The sequence below is a fragment of the Aplysia californica genome, unplaced genomic scaffold (genome assembly GCF_000002075.1).
Source record: "Aplysia californica isolate F4 #8 unplaced genomic scaffold, AplCal3.0 scaffold00071, whole genome shotgun sequence".
NCBI lineage: Eukaryota > Metazoa > Mollusca > Gastropoda > Aplysiida > Aplysiidae > Aplysia > Aplysia californica.
In genome coordinates this window covers 1,411,602-1,436,600 of record NW_004797341.1, presented here as the reverse complement: position 1 = coordinate 1,436,600, position 24,999 = coordinate 1,411,602, and the positions used below count along the sequence as shown (strand labels likewise).

The 24,999-nt window shown below is 42.1% G+C and overlaps 1 protein-coding gene across 1 annotated transcript; it reads left to right on the top strand.

The window, feature by feature from the left end:
• The first annotated feature begins 513 nt into the window (after positions 1 to 513).
• Positions 514 to 9,311, top strand: LOC101858168. The gene is made up of 3 exons (XM_005093874.3): positions 514 to 820; positions 5,995 to 6,055; positions 8,079 to 9,311. Exons 2-3 carry the CDS (start codon positions 6,010 to 6,012, stop codon positions 9,206 to 9,208), a joined length of 1,176 nt encoding a protein of 391 aa, XP_005093931.1. The 5' UTR covers positions 514 to 820; positions 5,995 to 6,009; the 3' UTR covers positions 9,209 to 9,311.
• The last annotated feature ends 15,688 nt before the right edge of the window (positions 9,312 to 24,999 follow it).

Sequence of the window (24,999 nt, the reverse complement as noted above, 5' to 3'; positions counted from 1 at the left end):
CCCCCCCCAAAAAAAAAGAGGTAATCGGACAAAGAAAGTACCAAAAACCGATCGACGGCACTTTGTATTTAGACAACTTTTAGACATATCTTTCACTCGTAGAGTGCAAGCTCCATTTGGGTATTTAGAGAGGAAAAAAACAACAACAATTTATAGCTGATATAACAAGGTTGAAATGTGTTGAGTTTGTGCATGGAGTGTCAGTCTTGCAGGACCACAATCAAATTGCCATTATTATTTTGATCTATATTTTTCTATTCATCAAAATATATTCGTCATCCTTTGGAAATCGAAAGAAACTCAGATTTTGATTTTCATAGGCGCAGTTATAGCAGAACACTTCGTGCTAACCATGCTTGTCTGCGATCAACGAAACAGGAGCCTTGAACAATGGACGCCATTTTGTTTTGTTTACCGCGCGTTTCTCCACGATCAGCTGGTGACCCAGATACGCGCATTCGGGCGAAGTGCCGTCTCTCTTGTGGTTAGCCTACTAGTACTATAGGCTAAACCCTTTCTAATCGAATCAGAGAGGGTTTACAGTAATTACTGTAAACTCTCTGATCGAATCACGAGGCCGACGCTCAGCCAATCAGCGAGCCAATTTCTCATCTCCGACCCTAGCCTAGGCCTATTTAAAAGCGCCCGCGTTCAGTGGCCGGCTTCCCCTTCTGTTAATCCTTTCCTCCGCCAACCGCCGATTCCGCAAGTCCGAAACAGAAGTGACCCCAGTTTCAGTCTTCAGCCTAGGCTACTGGAACCTTCCACGTTTCCACGGCAAACTCAACACTTCAGCGTAGCTTCCTCAAGAACTCTTCTGGTAAGCCCGTCTACTTATGTGAGTAGTTTATAAGGATAGATCTAGGCCTAATCATATTGTATTATTGGCAGGCTCTATTTCCCCCCGAATTGAGGGGTAGGGGTAGATCAAGGGGTAGCCTGTAGTCTGTAGTGTAGTCTGTAGCCGTGGCGGGTCCCGATAGGGAGGGTTAGGGTTAGGCCTAGCCTAGGCCTCTTCTTTATTGTGTATGATGGGGTAGTCGATCGTTACGGAAATCCTTCCTTATGCCTATGCATGTGCGTGTGTGTATTGTTTGTCAGTGTGTAAGGTGTGACCTGGAGGGGGGGGGGGGAGGAGGGAATATAACGCAATTATATTATTACTTTCGAATGAGCATCGAAAATAAAATACCAACATTTAACGTCTAATAGCAGGGATGACAGGAGAGAGAGAGGCAGGCGGTAGTTTAACAAGTGTAAAGGAAAGCATTGTTGTAGTAACTGTTCTATGTTGCGTGTTTATTAAGCGGTAAACGTAAATAGAACAATATTTGAAATGTTGATCTTGCAAGCACATGCTACGAATAGAAACAGGCAATAATATATTACAGTCGAACCTGCCATAAACGGAAACCTGTCTTAATGGAATCTCCCCGCTCCCCCCTTGATATATTCAATTCCTCTTTAATTACCTGTATAAAATGGAAACGGAAAGAAAAATCCGCTCCCTTCCGAGGATTTCACCTGTCTAAGACGGAAAATGCGTTGCCCGCTCAGCCCTGATTTGAAACAAAACTGACAAAACTAGCAAGTTTGGTTCCGCTGGCTCTATCTAACTCTAAACTAACGTTATGGTCATGCGGCTGGCCGGGGACGAGGAGTAGGGGTACAATTTTGGGGTAGATGTTACCCCATCATGTGAGCCCTGAGCGATGCAGATGGTCAGTGTAGTGTAGGTGTGAAATCTCACGACTGCCCATGAGAGTGAGTAGTAGTAGTGAGCCCCTACAGAAACTTTCCTGGGTCCAGAAGGCAGAGGTGTGAAATTAGATTGACCAATGCCTGCCGCCCTGATCGTACGGTCAGCCGAGAAAAGAGTTCCTTGAATCGTTGTTACAATGATGGCAGTACAGTAAGGGGTGGCATTGGACCTTGGTGGGTGGGGCTGAGGAGGGAAACAAAGATGTTCAAACGTTTCTGTTTTTAAAAGGTCAAACAGTGGTCCTATGAAAGGCAAGCGCTGGTGGTAATTAAATTGGATAAAAGTAAGACTGACGCATGATGTCATTATCAGACAGGATAGCAATTGAGAGGTATGAAGTTTTGACCACTGCTTGCCGATTGGACAAGCGATCCTTGATCCCACCGGCCGAGCCTTTGAACCCCCCCAACTTCCATCTCCACCTAAATTCCCCTGTCTAAGACGGAATTTTTTTCTGGCTTCCTTGCGATTCCGTCTTACACAGGTTCGACTGTATAGTATAGAGGTAATTAGAAAACAACACATATTCCACTGGAAACATACACCAAGGACACTAGGCTCTCGGACTCGCAACCGTAAGGTCGTGGGTTCGAATCCCGCCAGGGACCCGACGTTGTGTCCTTGGGAAAGGCACTTTGCACAAATTTTCCTCACTTCACCCAGGTGGAAATGGGTACCCAGCGATAGACAGTGAAAGATCTTGTCAGTTTGATAGTGTTTGAGCGCATGAAATCCGCAGCTTGCACTGTATGCTTCCATGGAAGCTGAGAATGTTTCTGAGTGTTCTCAGAGGGTCTGCTGTAGTTGTAAAGCGCATAGAGCAAGCTCTTGAGCATGGATATGCGCTATATAAATGCAATTATTATTATACAGTTGCCCATTTCTTGGGGAGTTCAAAAGAACAATTTATCTAAAAAAAAAAAAAGATTCAAATTTCCTGTCATTGTTTTCTTCCTACCTTTCAAAACGAAGTAATTCTGTGAGTTGACTCTCTCCACTTATTGATTTCAAGAAAAGGTGGTAGACTCTTCGGAGTGATCTGAATGATTCAAAAGAGATGAAAACACCAGTAGAGAAACTAATAAATTGAAAATAAACTGAAACTAAGTGAAACTTTTGGAATAGCACCATCTCTTTCTTTACCAAAGAAAATTATGATACTGCACGACAGTTCCTCATTGGATGCAACTATTCCATGTTTCCGGAATATCGATGTGAACTGATCGTCAAATGCATCGGCTTTAAATTTTGTTAAAAGGCCTTTACTTCATCAATGTCCATAGCATGACATTTGTAGTCGGTTGGGGCTTACTTCGGGATTTAGAACACGTAACATACGATTTCGGCACTCGGAAAAGTGTTGGAGGTACTGCTAGACGATGGCCTCTTCCAGGTTGTATGTGTTGTATTTTGTACATTTTCAGGCCAATGCAAGGTACATCTATAAAATCAGTGACACCCTCTACTTCCATTTATTAGGCTAACTCACCACCCAAGCTTTGCTTTCTCGATGTCTTTAGGAAATTTGTAGACTGCCACCTTCTGATCACCAGGCTGATTTCTATCCAGATCTACAATCATCGTTCACAGAACATTTCTTCCCATGTTTACAAGTAAAGTGTAGTTCAAATTACTTCCATTCTAAAAACTCGCATTCTTCTAGTATTTTCATTATTCACAGCAGAATTTGTACTGCATCATGTTGTAATAGAAAAGAAAGTACATGAAACAATAGTAAGTATTACATTACAATAGATTCTGATAGACACACTGCATCGCTGAATAAGATAATGAGATCATGTATGTGCGTTAAATTGTGTTGGTTCAAATTATATTTACTGTCACCCCCCCCCATGGGTCGGAGGGATATAAATAGACCCACTGCTCCGCCAGCAGGAGGTGCAACCCCTTCACTGGTGATTTGTCGCCCATGGACATCTATGCCCAGGTGCACATGGGTGACATTTTCGCGGCTGTACGGAAGAAGAGATGGTTCAGGAGGTCGATGGAATTGTCCATGCTCGTCGTATCAAAGTGCCGCGAGATGGCAAGGAAATCTGTACCGACACGTGGATCATTACCTTCAACATACCCACACCACCAACAAAATTAGACTTCGCATACCTAGAACTAGAAGTAAGACCATATCGAAACCGATGCGCTGTTTCAACTGTCAGCGCTTTGGACACACACAGCTACGCTGTTGTCGTGGTGTAGCGTGTCCTCGCTGCGGCACGGAAGGACACTCTGGGGAGACCTGCTCTGCAGATCCCTGGTGTCCAAATTGTCGACAGGGGGGTAATTCTGCATCTTCGATGGAGTGTCCGAAGTGGTGTCAGGAGAAAGCCATCCTATCACATAGGGCCCAGTACGGCAGAACTTTCGCTCAAGCAAGAGCAACGCTTTACCCAAAAGGATCGATGCCGAAGAATGCAACGAAAACATATTCAGAAGTCCGGAAGACAGTCCCAGGGTCAGTAAACCAAACCCGAAAGATCCTTCAGACACATAGAAGGCAGAACACCTGCAATAAACAGTGTTCCAGTCTGGAGACGGAGGAGGACATTGAGTTCACTTCCTCCCCTCCTACCTCTCCCACTCTCCATCCGCCATCTCCCCACACCCCCTCTTCATCACCACCCTCTCAGCCATCTTCTTCATCCTCACCCCCCTCATCATCCTCACTCACCCTCATCATTCTCATCATCGCCCCCATCATCATCTTCACCCACAACATCACCTTCACACAAATCACCACATCCTACACCCTCATTGCTTCAACCTCCATCTCCCTCACCTCGCCCACATCAACCTCCATCCCATCATCCTTCATCCAATAAAGCCCCTCCACCCACTCCCCTCTAAAGATGTAGGTACGAAATATTTTAAATGTCAAAATGTCAAAACCCCTTTTCAGAGCAGGATGCGTGGTTCAAATGTTTATTTGTAAACGTTGATTTAGGTTGGGCAAAGTCAAGTTATTTAGGTTCTTTTTTTACTCCTAGACCCGTCTCAAGCTTAGATATATTCTAAAACATTTTTCTTGTTTATTTATATATATCTAGTATCTCTGCTTTACACAAATTTTGACTTTATATCTGTTGCAAATTAGTTTTATTAGATTTTTGGATATTTTTATACTTTATATGAACTATGTTACAATGGGACCAATGGCGTAGTTTTTTACTTGTTTTTTAACAACATGGGGGGGGGGGGGACATACCCCCCTGACTTGCCTGATCTAAAAAGAATCTGGGGGTTTTCAGGGGGAATATGCCCATGATTTGATGTTTTGGCAATTAGGATTTATAATTACTTGACAACAATTGATTTGCAAAGGTTTTAGTGGCCATATATCGCGACCTCAGTGCAGTGCTTTGATGTCGCGATATATGCTTGTTCTGCAGCAACTATATTATGATGGCAGTTTAGCCCTCAAAACTGTGCGTCTGCGTGCGAGTCTTAAAGGAGAACTTTACCGTCTTTTAGATCTAGCTGTGCTAATATGGATGTACAGTGCAGGGGAGAACAGCATGGCCTTGGATTGTATGGATTCTACACATTTTATGGTACAAAGCAACACAAGCAGAAAAAACTTGAAGTTGAACTTTTAACTGTCAAGTTATGTTTCTCCTTTGTACCGGTAATGTACAGTACCGGTACGCAAATATATATATATAGAGAGAGATTTAGCTGTTATGCTACTATTGTGGATATACAGTACCGGTACAAGGGAGAAAGGCATAGCCTTGGTGGATTTATGTGGATCAACAGAAGCAAAAAATTATTTATACAAGGTATGTTTTTTTCTCACTTATTTTTCTAGTTAAATTAAGGCTTGAATAGCCAGAAAGGGCATATAATATATTATAGGGTACTCTGAAATTAAAAAAAAACCTCAAATATAAGAGGGGCGCTGTGACGTAACTACAACATAACATAGACAGCTGTGACGTCACTACAATGACATAACATAGACAGCTGCGACGTGACTACAACGACATAACATAGACAGCTGTGACGTCACTACAACGACATAACATAGACAGCTGCGACGTGACTACAACGACATAACATAGACAGCTGCGACGTCACTACAACGACATAACATAGACAGCTGTGTCGTCAGTAGCCACTGGAGCAGCCTCTACAACACCAAACAACAAAACTAGACAATATCCAGTTAGTCAGTGATCACCATCATGTCTTGTCCTCTGTTTTTTGTCCTCTAGGTTGACAGTCTAAAAATGGCGGCCCAGCAATTGAACGTTTCATCTCTCCAGGCAGCAGTTGGTGAGTTTGTGTGTGTGTGTGTGTGTGTGTGTGTGTTTGAATGGGTGTCGCTCTCTTTGTCTCTCTCTCTCACTTTATTTCTACCTCTCTCCCTCTTCCCCCTCTCTCTCTTTCTGTCTCTGTCTCTCTGTCTCTCTGTCTCTCTCTCTCTCCCTCTCTCTCTCTCTCTCTCTCTCTCTCTCTCTCTCTCTCTCTCTCTCTCTCTCTCTCTCTCTCTCTCTCTCTCTATCTATCTATCTATCTCTCTCTCTCTATCTATCTATCTATCTTTCACTTCAACTTCCACCATCTCTCTGCATTTCTGTATTTTTTCTCCCCTTTTTTTAAAAGGGGGGGGGGGGCAGTGCCACTGACTGCAGTGTCTTTAGGCCATTCCCAAAGGGGGGACATTTCTCGTTCAAGCACAGTAGAATTGTAAATGGGCTGACTCATGTCACGTTCATAACTGCCTGATCTACAACAGGGAACTGCTGCTTTTTTTCTTTCCTAATCTTTACTATTGTCATTTCCCTCTACTTCTTTTGTATGTTTGTCACACTCTTGTGACCCGTTATTTCCGGGGTGCCTTGATAGTCAAAGCAGACCTTGTGCTGTTGAAGCTAGACAGGTGAGCAGAATAAGTCTGGTTCCCTGTAAAGACTTCTCTGTTGACATCCACCCCTTGGCTCTCATATATAATGACCTTGTATGCAGTATCGTGTGCCATAAAACCCTCTAATAAAAAACACAACTTTCTGTCTGTCTCTCTCTCTCTCTCTGTCTCTCTCTCTCTCTCTGTCTCTCTATCTCTCTGTCTCTCTCTCTCTCTCTCACTCACTTTATCTCTTTCTCTATTTTATTTCTCTGTCTGTCTCCCTCACTCTTCTCTCTCTGTGACTCTGTCTGTGGGTGCTCTGGTGTGGTTTGCGTCTATCTCCCCTCCTTCTTTTTTGTGTTTGTCACTCTCTTGTAACACCTCTAATCTTCGGCACTTATGTGACCTTATTGTGTTTTAAGTGCCGTAAAAACACTTACTAAAGCTTACTTTACTTTAGTTTTCTGATCCAGCGGCCATTTGGGTTCTAGCCCTTCGGCCTAAACTTACAAAAACAAAAGGTCACTTCCTCTGATTATCTGTCTCTGTCTGTGTCCCTCTCTTTCTGTCTCTGTCCCTCTTTCTGTCTTTTTCTTTATCTTTTTCTCTATCTTTCTCTCCGCCCCCCCACTCTCTCCCTCTCTCTGTCTGTCTCTCTCTCTCTTGCTCCCTCTCTCTCTCTCTCTCGCTCTCTCTCTCGCTCTCTCTCTCTCTCTCTTTCTCTCTCTCTCTCTCTGTCTCCCTCCCTGTCTCTCTATCTTTCTCTGTCTTTGTCTGCCCCTCTCTCTCTCTCTATCTTTCTTTCTCTCTCTCTCTCTCTCTCTCTCTCTCTCTCTCTCTCTCTCTCTCTCTCTCTCTGTCTTTCTCTCTCTCTCTCTCTCTCTCAAAGTCCCGGGGCGGTGCTACTGACTGAAGTGTCTTTAGGCCATTCCCAAAGGGGGAACATTTCTCGTTCGTGCACAGTAGAATTGTAAATGGGCTGATTCATCATGTCTCGTACATAACTGTGCCTGATCTATAACGGGGAACTGCTGCTTTTTCTTTACCAATCCTTACTATTGTCTTTTATCCTCTACTTCTTTTGTATGTTTGTCACACTCTTGTAACTCTCTATTTGCGGGGTGCCTTGATAGTCGAAGCAGACTTTGTGCTGTTGAAGCTAGAGAGGTGAGCAGAGTAAGTCTGATTCCCTGTAAGGACATATTCTGTTGACATCCACCCCTTGGCGCTCATATGACCTTATGTAGCAAGCGCCGTAAAACCTCTACTAAAACTGACTTTCTCCCTGTCATTCTCTCTCTTTCCCTCCCCCCCCTCACCCCCCCCCCCCCCCCCAATTTGGCCTCTACTCTTACTGTTCACCCACCACCATGTATATTCCACAAGTATGTCCACTACGTACCTCACTCTATGTCCAGTCTCCTTCACCAAGTGACCTCCTTGTTTCAGAGCACAATTCCACTGTCCTGGAAATTATTCTAAGGACGGTGCAGGATCTGCAAGGAGAGAGTCTGAAAACCAACCGAAGACTGTTGGGTCTGGAAGCCAAAGTGACCGGTCTTCTAGACAGGACCTCCTCACTGCCTGGCACCCCCACACCGGGCCCCCAGACCCCCGGCACCCCCACACCGGGCCCCCAGACCCCCAGTACCGAGTCCTCCGCCAAGGAAGAAATCCTGGCAGAGATTCGAGAACAGTCTAAGGAGATACAGTCTTTTCTGGAGCAGAGGGTGAATGACGCGGAGACAGCCGTGACGTCAGAAATCACGGAAACTAAACGCGTGCTCTCCTCGAGAATAAAAAACCTGTCCAAAAGTGTTCAAGCAAATAATAGGAGAAATAATAACTCAAATTCAAAAATAGGCAGACTCATAAGAACTGCCGCTTTCACAAACACGAACATAAACCAAAAATTTGGAAAACTTCAGGAAACTCTCAACGAGGCAACGGGCAGAGTGAATGAGCTCTGCGATACGGGCAAGAAAAACTTAGCTATAGTAGAAAGAATGAAGAAGGATTTTGAGACGGAGGGTCGGGTCCTGGACTTGTTACGGGCAGACAGTAGGGCGGTTATTGACCAAATAGTAACCGAAGGTCAGATTACACGGGAGGTGGTAATGGGGGAAAGAGAAACGCGGTTAATGTACACGTGTGACTTTTACGTCACACAATTTAGTGACTGGGTGGGGTCGGGGGAAGGTCAGTACAGCCGGCTCTGGTACGTAGACCAGGTCGAAACTTACTTAAAGGGTCATGTGCGTTTTCATAACGACAAGAAAATGGATGTGTGGCTGGTTAACGGTCGGTACCCGCACGTTGTGGGTCTGGCTGGTCGGACTGGGGTACGTGATGTCAGAGTGAGTGTGGCGGTGGTGGGACAGACAGAGACAGGGGACAACTGGGAGCTGGGGAGTTTTGAGTTTAACCCTGACGAGATGTTCATCCCTGTAGAGTGTGATGGCTGGGTGGGTCCCGGGGGATGTCATGTAGCCTCCGGCGTGTCTCATGAAGAGCTGTACTCACGGGGATTGGTAACGTGTGACAGAATTCTTCTACGGTACACCATCACTGTACTGTAGGTGATAGAGGCGGGGGTTGAGGGGGTGTCGACAGTCGGATACACAGACAGACGGATACACAGACACACAAAGAGACATAGACGGACAGACAAACACACTCACAGACAGATAGACTGACTGACACACAGACACAGGCAGACGGACGGACTGACACACAGACACTGACAGACAGACGGACTGACACAGTCGGACAGACTCACAGATAGATAGACCGACACACAGACAGACTCACAGAAAGACAGACCACCACACAAACACGTACAGATTTAGACATACGGAATGATAGATGGATAGATAGACACTCTCTTCCCCATTTCCCGAGGAGCTCAGTCAGTCTGTCCGTTTGCCCGTCAGTCAGTCACCTTGTTAAAAAGTCAATCTTATTCAAAGTTAATCAATCAATCAATCAATCTATCAATCAATCAACCTCCCTCCATAGCACCCAGTATATGAGTCTGTCAGTCCCACAATCCCCAAGTCAACTAACAACCTCATTTCTCAGCTCTTCAACCATTCAGTCAGTCAAACACCATTAGTTAATCAGTCAGTCATTCAGACATTCTCCAGATCAACATTTAAAGCAACCAGCTAGACATCCAAATATTTCTTTTTAATTTTTGAACACTGATGATAGGTTGGTCTATTTTTGAGGAGTGGGCGTGGTTGGTTTGTGTGTGTGTGTGTGTATACTACTTACTTGTTGAGGTTTTTCTCAGTTGTGTTTATATTTGCACACACTGTTGGCCTACCTTGGCTATATATTTACTCTGCTGTATTACTAGCCTGCATACTCGTTCTATGAACGGGAAAATAGTGTTTTCTAGACGAAAATTAATGTTTCGATGTAAATAAAAATGTCAATACTGCAGTAATTTAAACAGTTGTCTGATTAAATCAAAATATTCCCTGTGTTTTTTTCCGGACAGCTGTCATGAAAGTGTCAAATATATACTCCTGGTCTGATGGTAACGGTGCATGGTTTCTCGATGCCCTTTGTCTTTTTTCTTCTACAGCGTAGGTGATTTCTCTGCGGTAATAATAATAATAGATAGCATTTGTATAGCGCAAATCCCCGCTCAACAGCAGGCTCTATGCGCTTTACGCTATATTATTATCCCAGCAGACCATAGAACACTCCGAAACATTCTCAGCTTCCCGGGAAGCATACAGTGCAAGCAGCTGATTAAGCGCTCAAACACTAACATACTGACAAGATCTTTCGCTGTCTATAGCCGGGTACCCATTCCCACCTGGGTGAAGTGAGGAAAATTCGTGTAAAGTGCCTTTCCCAAGGACACAACGTCGGGTCCCTGACGGGATTCGAACCCACGATTAAGGTTGCGAGTCCGAGAGCCTAACCACTAGGCCACCGACGCCGACGGTAGTCTTGCTCTACTCTCTCTACATACAGCAGCTCTTCGTGCAATCGGAAGTCCATATGAATCGAGACTTTTTGCCCTACCATTTGTAAAACAGTCTTCAAGCCGCACTAAAGCAATGTTGTCTTCTTCTTCTTCTTCTTCTTCTTGATTTACTGTGTTGCCCTTGCCGCACAGAATGTCTTCCGTGTGGGTGGTTGGCGGGTGCTCTGGTGTGGTTTGCTTCTTCTTTCCTATCAAACGTCTATCGTCCTCATCTCTCCTCCTCCTCCTATTTTGTGTTTGTTACTCTCTTGTAACACCTCTAATCTTCGACACTTATATGACCTTATTGTGTTGCAAGTGCCGTAAAACTCTTACTAAAACGAAATGTCTTCCGTCAAGTTTTGTTTATGTTGAAACCAAGTGAGCTATGTGTCGCTTGGATTGCACCGAGTAATGATGATGGCTAACTGTGAACGCATAGCTTGTGGTGTTGCACTCATACCTGCCTCTTGCATTGTTAGATGCCAAGCATTGTCATTGTGTAAGAGTCCATGCAGCCTACACGCCTCTCTAAAAGTCTGACATATCACACCGTTGACAGTTTCCAGGTCATCAACGGGGACCGGTGACAGTGGTGAAGCGGAAGTCTCAGAAAAAATCATTGCCCTTACCTGGGGCTGATGGTGTAACCTCTGCCTATTGTGGGACCTTCACAAACATCTTGTCCTTCTATTTTCCCTCCCCGTTTTCATTCCTGATTCCCACGTATAAAATGGAGGTACATCTGAGTACAGTAGATTTGCTGCAAAATCATCCTCTTGAACTCTTGGCAAAGGTTGAAAAAGGCTGTAACAGTGGTTGGTGGAGTGGGGGGGGGGGGGGGTCATTTGTTGCTCTCTCAAGTGCAGTTTGTGCATTGAAGTAAACGCGCTGTCCATTGTCCTAATGAACAGCAAGCTGTATAACACTTGGATGCCTCTCATGTGGTGGGAATTCGAATATCCTCCAAACTGCCTCTGTGCTTCCAAGTTCCAATGCAGCTTGCGTTGAGTAAAGTTTTAATTTCATTATCAGCATGGGGATTTTCCATTGTTGACTTGAAAAGTAGCCTGGTCGGTGCCTTTGTGAACATATTATTATATTTGAGAACGTATATTAATTTTATGCTCCAGACCGAAGTGCATATTTGAACATTGATACGGCAGTTTAGTTGTCGCAAAAGCCATGGGTTATATTGGAATGACCCACTGATTGTCGACAACCTTTTTGAGTTTGTTTCCCATTGACTGTTGAAATTATGGTTCATCTGCCATAAGAATAGCAACTCTTTACAAGGCGGTGCATTGTAACGTCTCTCGTGCTCACCGGGTGGTCTAGCAATTTCATGAACTGATACGTTGAAATTTTGAAGTCCCATTTTGAGTTGCACATTGGTATGCAGCGTTTATCTCTTTGATGTATTTGTAGTGTGTTTGTAGACTGTCTTGTAACAGATTGATTATATTGCGTTTAAGACTGCAGTCATGTGTCATTGTCATTCTTGATTTTGTTTAGTCCTCCGAGTCTAAAAAATAAACCTGCAAAAAACTAATTTTCATGTTCTGTTGGGAGTAATGAGCCAACCAAGTGATAGATCTAAACCTGCCCTATCACTCGGAAATTTGGGTTCCAGCCTTGCAAATTGATCTTTTGACATCCAAAAGATGTCATTTGAAATGAACAATTATACTTTCTGATGTTGCTTAAAAAATGCCCTGAGTCTGGGGAATTACCCATGAATGTTTAATTTCTGGAGGCAGAGGTGGGTATGGCTGCTCCTTCTTTCCTATCTAACATCCATCGTCCTTTTCTCCCCTTCTTCTTTTTTATGTGTGTTACTCTCTTGTAACACCTCTAATCTGCTGGCGCTCACATGACCTACTTATGCAGTTGCGAGCGCCGTAAAACCTCTACTAAAACTAAACTAAGGATCCAGTTTTATGTTTCCCATTCCCACAGCAAATACTTTTTGTTTCTCCTTGAAACTTTGTAGCATTACAACAATGGTTGCGCACGTTTGTCATTTGTCCAATAGAGCAAGTACAAGTATTGTCATGACATAGAGATCAGCATCATTGTGTGTATGTAAAGGCTGGTGGATTTCTATTTAGTGCATCAGTGTCAGGTTAATCTTTTTGTTCTTCCTCTTCATTTACTGCATGTTCTTCCTCTCCCTCTGTATTTCCCTAACCCACCTTTCCTCTGTTCCTGGATAAAACAATGTTACATTTCAACAAACGCCTTCCTTTGAATATATAAGTAATATGTCATAATGTGACAAATATCGTTTCCTGGATAAGATGATGTCATAGTTCAACAAACACTGTCCTCATAAGGTTAATCATATGACGTACATGTATCATAATTTGACAAATATGCCTCCCTGGAAAGAAAAGGGTGCTATTTTAGATTTAAACATTTTTTTTTTACATTTCTGCTTTCTCTGGATTAAAGTTAGAAAGATTCCCCTTCCTACCAAACTGGCTTGGTACATGACACATTACTTTGGTGATTCTTTGTAAATGAAAAATTAACAGGAGAAAAAGAAACGGGCAGACCAAGAACTTGATGAGATAAAATAAAACTAAGGTAACGAACATTAATAAAAGAAGAGAAAGAAAAAAACCTTTTCAGATCGTCTTTTGAGTTAGGGGGATGTTGGGATGCTTGAGGAGGGAGAGGTAAAATGAGATTCCACACCTCTAGTCACAACTTTGTTATTATTTATTGTATTATTATTAGATTATGATAAAGTACATTGCTCCTGTGGGTGGTAGGTCCTACTTCTTCACCTTCCCTCTGGGTTTTTTTTTTCTTTTAGTCTGTCTTACTTTTTCTCAGCTCGCAATGACCATTATAGTGTCGCTGTGCTTCTCTTTCCTCAAACAAACAAACAGAACATTGTTCCTCCTGTACCACTGCCATGTTACCTACAGACAACGAACATGTTATAGCACGATCATAACTATTGGGTGTTATCTTTGAGAAAATGAAATGACCTTATTATGTTTAATAAATTGATCATGTTATGAGTTATCTTTGAGAAAATGAAATGCCCATATTATGTTTAATAAATTGATGATATTATGAGTTATCTTTGAGAAAATGAAATGATCATATTATGTTTAATTATGGGTTGTCTTTGAGAAAATGAAATGACCATATTATGTTTAATAAATTGATCATATTAGGAGTTATCTTTGAGAAAATGAAATGATCATATTATGTTTAATAAATTGATCATATTAGGAGTTTTCTTTGAGAAAATGAAATGATCATATTATGTTTAATAAATTGATCATATTAGGAGTTATCTTTGAGAAAATGAAATGATCATATTATGTTTAATTATGGGTTGTCTTTGAGAAAATGAAATGACCATATTATGTTTAATTATGAGTTGTCTTTGAGAAAATGAAATGATCATAATATTATGTGTTATCTTTGAGAAAATGAAATGATCATATTATGAGTTATGTTTGAGAAAATGAAATGATCATATTTTAGGTGGCATCGGTGGCCTAGTGGTTAGGCTCTCAGACTCGCAACCGTAAGGTCATGGGTTCGAATCCCAAAATGTGCCCGACGTTGTGTTCTTGGGAAAGGCACTTTACACGAATGTTCCTTCCTTTACACAGGTGGGAACGGGTACCCAGCTAAGGACACTAAAAGATTTTGTCCGTTTATTAGTGTTTGAGCGCTTAATCAGCTGTTTGCACTGTATTACGCTTCCCGGGAAGCTAAGAATGTTTCTGAGTGTTCTATGGTCTGTTGGGATAATAACATAGTGTAAAGCGCATAAAGCATAATGTAGAGCATGGATATGCGCTATATAAATATTATAAATATGTTTTCTCTTAACTCTAAGAAAATGAAATTATCATTTATGTCACGGCACGATGGAATCAGGCGCTCGTCAATTTTTGGGCATATATGAAGTTATTGGTATACTCTTAAAGCCTGTTCATTTTCCTTTGTTTCGAAGAACAAATATCCATCTATCTTGCTTAAAAGTCGAGATATTTGCTATTGAAGGAGGTGGAGGGCACCTGGTGTCCGACGAAAAATTAGTGAGAAAATGGCCTCCACACCAAAGTTTGGTGATTTTCAAAGCCGTAGTGTCTTTGGAAAGAGAAAAATTTACATTTTGTGTGCGTTTGATCAATTTTTTAGAAGATCATGAGAGGTGCCCAAAACGAACCAAATATCGATAAATATTGCCTAAAGGGCAAAAAAATGTCTTAATTGTTTTCATTATTTTGACGAGCGCCTGATTTTACAACGATGCTTCACATTTTTATAAATTGTAGATTCTGTTGTCTCTAAGAAAATAAAATGATCATTTTTATAAATTGTAGATTCTGTTGTCTCTAAGAAAATAAAATGATCATTTTTATAAATTGTAGATTCTGTTGTCTCTAAGAAAATGAAATGATCATTTTTATAAATTGTAGATTATGTTGTCTCTAAGAAAATAAAATGATCATTTTTATAAATTGTAGATTATGTTGTCTCTAAGAAAATGAAATGATCATTTTTATAAATCATGAATATGTTCTCACTAAGAGAATGAAATGATCATTTTTATAAATCATGAATATGTTCTCACTAAGAGAATGAAATGATCATTTTTATAAATCATGAATATGTTCTCACTAAGAGAATGAAATGATCATTTTTATAAATCATGAATATGTTGTCTCTAAGAAAATAAAATGATCATTTTTATAAATTGTAGATTATGTTGTCTCTAAGAAAATAAAATGATCATTTTTATAAATTGTAGATTATGTTGTCTCTAAGAAAATAAAATGATCATTTTTATAAATTGTAGATTATGTTGTCTCTAAGAAAATAAAATGATCATTTTTATAAATTGTAGATTATGTTGTCTCTAAGAAAATAAAATGATCATTTTTATAAATTGTAGATTATGTTGTCTCTAAGAAAATAAAATGATCATTTTTATAAATTGTAGATTATGTTGTCTCTAAGAAAATAAAATGATCATTTTTATAAATTGTAGATTATGTTGTCTCTAAGAAAATGAAATGATCATTTTTATAAATCATGAATATGTTCTCACTAAGAGAATGAAATGATGATGTTTGGACTAAAATGCTGTGATCTGAGAACTGTGTGTATACCCTAAGTAAATAAAATGATTTCCTTGTGTGTACACTTCACGTTTGTTCGTGGCCTATAACCTGATGTTGGGTGAGAAAGTCAGTGATGATGATGATGATGACGATGATGATGATGATGATGATGATGACACTTTATGAACATTCCATGGGTCTTTTTTAAATATTCATAATCTAAAAGTAGTAATGTAAAGTTGCATGTTTTGTGAATATAATCTGAGAACAGGTAAAAGTTTTGTTTTGTGAGGGCAATCTAAAAGGATTCATAAAGCTCACGTTTTGTGAGCATTATCTAAGAACAGACAAAGGGTGGCGTCGGTGGTCTAGTGGTCAGGCTAACGGGCCCGTAGTCGTGAGATTGTTGGTTCGGGGGTTCGAGCCTCAGCTCGGTCCAACGTTGTGTCCTTGGGAAAGGCACTTTACAAGAATTTCCTATTTGACTCGGTTCATTTCTGAGATGGACTTTTAACTCGCAGGACCCGCCTCTTAAATTTAAATAACCTAATAGTGTTGATAGGGGCGTTAAAACTTAGACCATTTCATTTATTTTTCAGAACATGCAAAGGTCTTATTTTATGAGTATAATTTAAAAACATACATATATATACACATATATATATATACATATATATACACACATATATATATACATATATATACACACATATATATATACATATATATACACATATATATATATATATACATATATATTCTTTGGAGTGTATTTAGAATTGAGAACAAGCATTGAGGTCATCTTTTCAGTACAAGATTTTACAAGCAAGGACATTGTTCTGAACACTGTCTAACAAAATGGGACGGTGTCTGGTAAAAGTTTCAGGGAAGAAAAAAAGCAAAGATCTTGTTCTGAGCTCTGTTTCCCACAAAGATGAGCACATTTTGTGTGTGCTGGGGCATTGTCAGAATTCAGTTGTACTGTTTTGTAAATCGGCGTCTGTGGAGTAGAGGTTAGGTGCTTCGCTGTCGCACGCAGGAGACCCGAGCTCAAGGCTAAGTTTCTCCGCCTGCGCTCAGCATTTTTTTAAAAAGTAAGTGTTTTACGGCGCTCGCAACTGCATAAGGTCATATGAGCGCTCGGGAAACACTAAACATTTTCAGTTAGTAGGGAATTCTGAATTTTGCCCGGGTGGCGGCCGCTACTCTCATCGATTTTGGACCACCATGCGCAGCTTGCTCTCGGGACCTCCGAGATTTTTCGGCTTGTCCGAGAAGGCTAGATATAGATCTTTCCTACTAGAAGATCAGGGGAATGGCTCAAAGACAGCAGTAAGAAGGAGCCATAGAGTAGCGGTAGAAAGGCTCCAGAAAGAGTCAGGAGCTCAGAGGAGGTTGCAATGGAGGTAAGGGGGTGGGGGCAGAAAGTGGGGACGAAAGCAGACGACAGAACATTACTAGAACAGGAAAGGATGTGAAACTGAAAGGAGACAATTTTAAGAGAAGAAAAATGTCTGTCGCTATCCGGATTCGAATCAGAGACCTATTGAATGAGGGGCGAACACCTTAACCTCTAGACCACGAGAGCCCCCAACATTTTCTCTGTTATCCGGCCAACTTTGTAAAATAGGTCACTTTTAAGCACAAGAGGGCTATCCCGAAAAATGTTGTTTTGAGAAAATTGAAGGTAAAGTTTTTGGCCCTTGTTCAGTTTCTTAAAAAGACCAGTAGAGTTTTCTCTAAAAGCAAACAAATATACACACCAATGAAACCAAACTTCTCCTATAGGAAGGGCAATGCCCACTTTTAGTGTAGGTCGAGATTTCTGGAAACACCCGAAATCTGGGTTAGCCCGCATGCCCTTAAAAGCGACCATATTAGTCATATAAATCATATTATTACAACCATAATCATGAGTTCTCGTTCTTTAAGTTTAAGGAAGCCCTGACTGCTGCAAACAATTTTTTAGCAAGAGAGATAACTCATATAGATCACTCAGGACAACCATAATCATGAGTTCTCGTTCTTTAATTTACATTGGCAGCTGTAGTGTTGCGGTGTCCGCGGATACTAATAGTGATGGTAGCATCAGCAGCAGTAACAACAACAAAAGTAGTAGTAGTAGTAGTAGTAGTAGTGGTAGTAGTAGTAATAGCAGTAGTAGTAGTAGTAGTAGTAATAGTAGTAGCAGCAGCAGTAGCAGGCAGCAGTTAGCAGTAGCAGTAGTAGTAGTAGTAGCAGCAGTAACAACAACAAAAGCAGCAGCAGAGTAGTAGTAGCAGTAGCAGTAGCAGTAGTAGTAGCAGTAGCAGTAGCAGTTAGCAGTAGCAGTAGTAGTAGCAGTAGTAGTAGCAGCAGCAGTAGTACTACTACTAGTAGTAGTAGTAGTAGTAGTAGTAGTAATAGTAGTAGTAATAGTAGTAGCAATAGTAGTAGTAATAGTAGTAGCAGCAGCAGCAGCAGCAGGTAGCAGGTAGTAGTAGTAGTAGTTGTAGTAGTAGTAGTAGTAGTAGTAGTAGTAGCAGCAGCAGCAGTAGTAGTAGTAGTAGTAGTAGTAGTTGTAGTAGTAGTAGTAGTAGTAGTAGTAGTAGTAGTAGTAGTAGTAGTAGTAGTAGTAGCCTTTCATTTCCATTCCTTCTCTCTAACCATCTTCTGTCGTCTGCTTTCATCCCCCCCCCCAACTTCCCCTTTGCCCCCTCCTCAGGGCTCCTGACTCTTTCTACAGCCTTTCTACTGCTACCCATAGGCTCCTTCTTACTGCTGTCTTTCAGCCACACCCCTGAACTTATGGTAGGTAAAATCTAACACTTACCCTTCTCGGACAAGTGCAAAAATTTTTTAAAGTCCCGTGTGCAAGTTGCACACGTTAAAAATCCCTTGGTGGTCCTATAATCGATAAGAGTAGGCTTCGGCCTCCACTTAGACAAATTTCAAAATCCCTACCAAACTGAAAATTAACCCACCCCCCCCCCCCTCCTCCAAGGACCGTGCTACTGACTGAATTGTCTTTAGGCCATTCCCAAAGGATTGGAGGGGGGGGGGGGGGGGAGAGGAATACAAATATGTTCTTATGCACAGTAGAATTGTAAATGGGCTGATTTATCAATGTCATTCTCATACTGTGCCGGAACAACATAGGGGATACTGCTGCTTTTTCTTTCCTCATCTTTATTATCGTCATTTTCCTCTACTTCTTCTGTATGTTTGTCACTCTCCTGTGACCCGCTATTTCCGGGGTGTCTTGATAGTCGAAGCAGACTTTGTGCTGTTGAAGCTAGAGAGGTGAGCAGAGTAAGTCTGATTCCCTGTAAAGACTTCTCTGTTGCCATGCACCCCTTGACGCTCATATATTACCTTATGCAGTTGCGAGCGCCGTAAAACCTCAACTAAAGCTAAAAACTACGACGGCCACCCTTTGCTGAGGAGAAAAATTGTTGTCTTAGACAGACACACGCTTTGACAATGTCATAACAATATTTTTAAAACGCAACAACTTCAAAAAACCGTTACAAAAACTCAACCAAAAGTAGGCCTTTCAAAACAAGTTACAAAACTCACAATCTTATAATATTATGTGTCACGATACGGTGGAATCAGGCGCTCGTCAAATTTTGAACTTTTGCAGTTATTGGTATCGTCTTAAAGCATGTAATCTGTTTTACTTTCTATAAACAAAAGCGTGCCTACCAATCTTCAATAGTATTTGAGTATTTTTTTTATTGAATGAGGTGTGGTAGCGCCTGGTACCACAGATTAAAATCAGGAATAAAATGAATGCTAAAGCTTGGTGATTTCCAGAGCTTGAGAGTCCTTGGAAACTAAAAATGTACATTTGCGTGCCTTTGGTCACCCTTTTTTCCCTTAAATTTCACTCTGAAATGTGTTTCTAAAAGGACCAAAAAGGTGATGAAGCCCCCCCCCCCCCCCCCCCCAAAGAATTAAAAAACTACCATAAAACTTGCCAAACCGGAGAAGAAAAAAATCTGTGTCTTCCATTTAATTATTTTGACGAGCGCCTGATTTCTCCATGATGCTTTACACTTTACAACGCCCTTCACGGAATGTTCTTTCACAACCACCGTTATAAAACAAGTATTCAAGCCGTCAGCCTTCAGTAAATGTCTATATCCCTTTTGATTAATGGCCTCCTTAATTAAACACAAAGCGACTCCATGTCGGCGCACGCCAAGATATTCAAATAAACCCAGTGAAATACACAGTTGGGTCCGCTTAAACCGAACTCTGTTAATCCGAAAACATTTCTAACCTAAAAAGTAGAATCCCCACGATTTTCTTTTCTTCTTTTTTATTTTATCCGTTGTCTGTTCATATGGCATTGACGACATCAGATTAGTAGAAAAAAAGTGCGCACGATAGTGTCCAATAGGCTTGTGCATTATACTTAGCATAACATGTAACAGTTACAGAGATAGAGAATCAAGGAATATAGCTGGAATTCAGGATCTGAGAGCAACGAGGAATTTAGAACTAATGGTGGTGATCTGAGATGATGTGGGATTGCGTTAAAGTAACCTCAGCGTTAGTCATATAATCTTCCTCTGCTCCTGTGAGTCACGAGGGACGTGGGCACCCTCTATCCCGTTCCCTACTGGTACCATCTTTACCAGCTGATACCTGTCACGATCGGTTATAGTAAAAGTTTTACGGCACCTGCAAAGCAATAAGGTCATATAAGTGTCGAAGATTAGAGGTGTTACAAGAGAGTAACAAACACAAAAATGAAGGAGAAGAGTTCAGGACGATAGATGTGTGATAGGATTGTTCGTTGTTCATTGTTTCAGGAAGCAACATCCCTGCACTCCGGACATGTCCATTGGTGCTCCGTTGCTCTCTCCAAAATGTCGCCGAGGGTCCTTCTACTGATTGTGCCAGTGCACATCTGGTTGAACGTTCTTCTGTTCTTTCCTGCAAGGATGCCAGATTTTCCGCTTCTTTTTTTGTATTCCCAATAGCATCATCCTCTCCACGGCAGTACTGGCCTCTGCCTCCCTGTCTTCCTCCTCAATCAGCTGGCGAGAGAGACGTTTCAGGATCTCGACCCTATCTGGCTGAACCGTATTGTCAACTAAGGTGGCCTCACCAGCCAATCTGTCGGCTTTTTCATTTCCCCTAACACCTGCATGGCCAGGGCAGAAAATCCATTTGAGCGATCGTATAGGCGTTGGTTCGATAGCTTGAATCCATTCTGTTCTCAGGAAACCTTTTTCGATCCTTCTGAGGGTACACATGGAATCAGTGATAAGAACAGCATGGGTTGTGTGGGGGTGATCTTGGGTCATCCAATCAAGTGCTTTCGTGATGGCTTCAATTTCCATTCGCATACTTGATGTAGCCCTGCTGCAGGCTCCAGATGCACTGTGTATGATTTTATTGTTGGCGAATGCAACAAATCCCCATCCACTTCTCTGGCTATCTCTTTTCACTGAACCATCTGTATAAATTATAGGATCCCCTGCTTTTGAGTTTGTGTCAACAACCTCGTTGATATCGCTCTCGTTGAAGGCAGCCGCAACATTTTTTCTGTCTGCCCATGCTTATTTTGACCTTGGTGAGGTCCCTGTATTCTCCTGTCACCTGTTCCCATTCTTTGCCTAATGGTAGGCTCTCAGGTACACAGATTTTTCTCAGGGAATCCTCTGCTTCCGCCATCCACGATTTTCCTCTTTTGATTCTGCATCTCCTGTTGTCATGAAGTGCTTTGTGAAGTGGATGATCCTTCTTGCCCATTACACTGAGATACATCTTTGCTTGAGCTTTCCTATGGCGTACTCTGATGCCACTTAAACCAAGCAAGTAGCGCATAGACAATATTGGAGTGTCCTTGGTGCAGCCCAGCACTGCTCTCATTACCTCATTCTGCACTCGATCCAGCTTTGCCATCCGTGTGTCGGACAGCGTGAGACAGCCCAATCCGTGATCAATGACAGACAGGACGACCAGCTGCAACATCAGGAAGAGCACTCTTTGCGGAATCAGAGCGGCCGCCATGGTCTTCATTGCACCAACACCTCGTTTGGCCTTTGTTACCACATGATTCACATGCTTGTTGAAGGACAACGACCTGTCGAAGACGATTCCCAGATACTTCAGCTCTGGCTGTCTGTCGATAATCTCATAGTTGCAAGTGATTGGTGGAGTTATGTCTTGGACAATCCTGTAGTCGAGGGAACACCAAAGTACCTGCGCCTTTGAAGGATTGATAACTGCTTCATTTTGGTCGCACCATTTAACAACTGAGTGAAGTCTTTTCTCCATGTTCCTTGCCATCTGAAGTCTGTCATCTCCGTGCTCGTATGCCATTATGTCATCCGCGAAGCTCAGGACACGTCCAGATTCCTTCTGATGCATGGTTACCTGTGCAGTGTACACATTGAAAAGCACAGGAGAGAGGGGGGATCCCTGGGGCAATCCTGGAGCAATTGATACCGGATCTGAAGTCCATTCACCCTGTCTAAGGGCCATTTTTCTCTCCACCAGGGCTACTGCTACCCATCTCACCAGCCATATGTCTACACCAAATTCCAGGAGGCGGTCGATCAAACGTTTATAGCCGACTCGGTTGTAAGCATTCTCAAGGTCAAGTGCCGTCACAACTGTTTCCCTCCGCTGCTGAAAGCCTTCATAGATGTCGTACGCCATGACAGCTGCATTCACTGCAGTTTCTCGATGGGGTCTATAGCTGCCAAGCTCATCTGGCAACAGGGACTTCCTCTCTAAGTGTGCTGATATTCGTCCGGCAACTATCTTTTCCAGAATTTTCCCATAGGTGTTCTGCATGGCTATGATCCTGTAACCACTGAGAGCCGAGTGGTCTTTTCCTGGTTTGGGGATTGGTATCAACCAGCTGTGCAACCATTCTTCAGGGATTTCACCAGTGCCAATGCTCTTGTTTGAATTCGTTTGTTATTCCTTCAATCATCTCATCATCTGCTTCTTTCATGTGGCAATATCTTACACCATTCGGCCCTCCAGCACTGTCCTTGGCATGTTTGATCATTCTGGAAACCTCTTCTGTAGATATCGCATCCTCGTAGTTTGCCTACATTTCTGGTGTCAGCACTCTAGAAACATCTCTTTCAACTTCCTTTCTTGAGTCAATATTTCCCTGGTGTGTTTGATGGATGAATCGGTCCAAGAAAGCCCCCCCTTTCTCCTCATCAGTTTGGAGTGTCTTTCCTGACTCGTTCTTCAAATTCACGGTGGTTTTTGAGTCTCCCTGTCCTCACATCTTCTTACGCAGTTTCCAGAATGTTGAGAGTGCCTTCTCGGCGGCAACGTTTTAAACAAACTCTTCCCACTTTGCTGTTTTGGCCAGATCTGCTTCAGCTTTAAACTTATCTCGGGCTTGCCTCATCTTCTCTTTAGCTGCCTCCCTTTCTTCTTCTGTGACAATAGGGTTCTTCCTCTTTCTTTGCCAGTCCTTAACAGCATTCCTCTTCTCTTGCCACAGCCAATCGATTTCATTGCTCCCCCATGGTGGCTGCGTAACGTTAGATCTTGAGGGTCTTCTGTTCCAGGCCTTCTTTCTCAGGCCTCCCAAGACCGAGGTGTTACAGGAAAGAAGAAGCAAACCACACCAGAGCACCCGCCAACCCCCCACAGGCACAATCAGCAAGCAGACCCATTTTTATGGTTTATGGAGAAGAGGGGGGAGCAGCCATGGCATTGTACCGCCTGCAATGATGCCTATTCTCCAACCAAATAAGTCAGTACCATCTTTAAATGTGACAGTGAAGTTCCGAAATGGTCCCAATTTTGTTCCCTTCTATTTTAGATTACTTACTTCCTTTACTTTATCTTTCCTCTTGTACTATCTATGCTGTCGAGAGGAGAAAGGACTTTCGGTCTCTGACAAGCTGGATGGCCTAACTGGGTGGGATCTTGTGTGTTTTCAGGGTATTTGAGCACCCGCTGTTTTACTAAGTGTTTTGCGGCACTTGCAACACAATGAGGTCATGTAAGTGTCGAAGATTAGAGGTGTTACAAGAGAGTAACAAACACAAAAAAGAAGGAGGGTAAATAAAGATGACAGATGTTTGATAGGAAAAAAGAAGCAAACCACACCAGAGCACCCGACAACCACCCATTTGACTGATCACCCTCTTTAAACCGAAAACCCGGCTAAACCGAAGAAAGTCTAGCGGTCTCGTAAATTTCGGTTAAAGCGGATTTCACTGTATTTTAAGGTGCTGTAGTTGTTGTTGAGTAAAGAGACGCACATCGACACAATATTCGTCATAATTTACTTTGTTTTATATTTAAGTAAGCGTTTTACGGCTCTTGCAACACAAAAAGGTCATAATAATATAAGAGCCCAAGATTAGAGGTGTTACAAGAGAGTAAAAATCATAAAAAAGAAGGAGCAGAGATAAAGAAGATAGTAGTTTGATAGGAAAGAAGGAGAAAACCACACCAGAGCACCCGCCAACTACCCACCACAATTTAGTGCTGGGAAAAAGTAAGACTGACAGACAGAAACAACAAAGGAAAAGTAAAGAAGAAGGAAGTAGAACCTACCAGTGGTTTGTTTGTTTGTTTGAGTAAAGAGAAGCTCATCGACACATTAGTGATCATTTGCATGTGATGCTGGGGAAACAGACAGGCTGACAGACAGACAGATAGGCAGACAGACAGACAGACATACAGACAGACAGATAGACAGACAGACAGATAGACAGACAGACAAACACACACACACACACACAACAGGGAATATAAGGAAGTAGGACCTTCCAGTGGCACCCTCTAATACAGCCCTTTTAAAGTTAGAATCTACAGGAGTTTGGATTCAAGAATACGTCATGGTTTGTAAATCTGATTTAATTTTTTTTTCCGTTCACTTCGCCGTGATCAAATTTGTGGGTTTTTGCTTTTACATTTTTGTTTATTTGTTGTAATTTTTATTTCCTTTTTTTTTTTCTTTTTTTTTTTTTCTTGTGTGTGGTGGCGTCGGTAGCCTGGCCGGTAGGCTACCAGACTCGTAATCGTGAGATTGCTGGTTTGGGGGTTTGGGGGTTCGAACCTCAGCTTGGTCCGACGTCGTGTCCTTTGGTAAGTCACTTTACACGAATTCCCCACTAGGCTCGGACCTTTCGGAGAGGGACGTCAGACTCGGAGGTCCCGTCTTTTAAATAACGTAACAGTGTTGATAGGGGCGTTAAACCTGTACCATCTCACCATCATTAAAAGTTGTCACTGTTTGAGGTTGTTGGGCTTTTTGTTAGTGTTTTTTTGTGGGTTTTTAAAAATTCTTTTGGGTGGGTGGGGG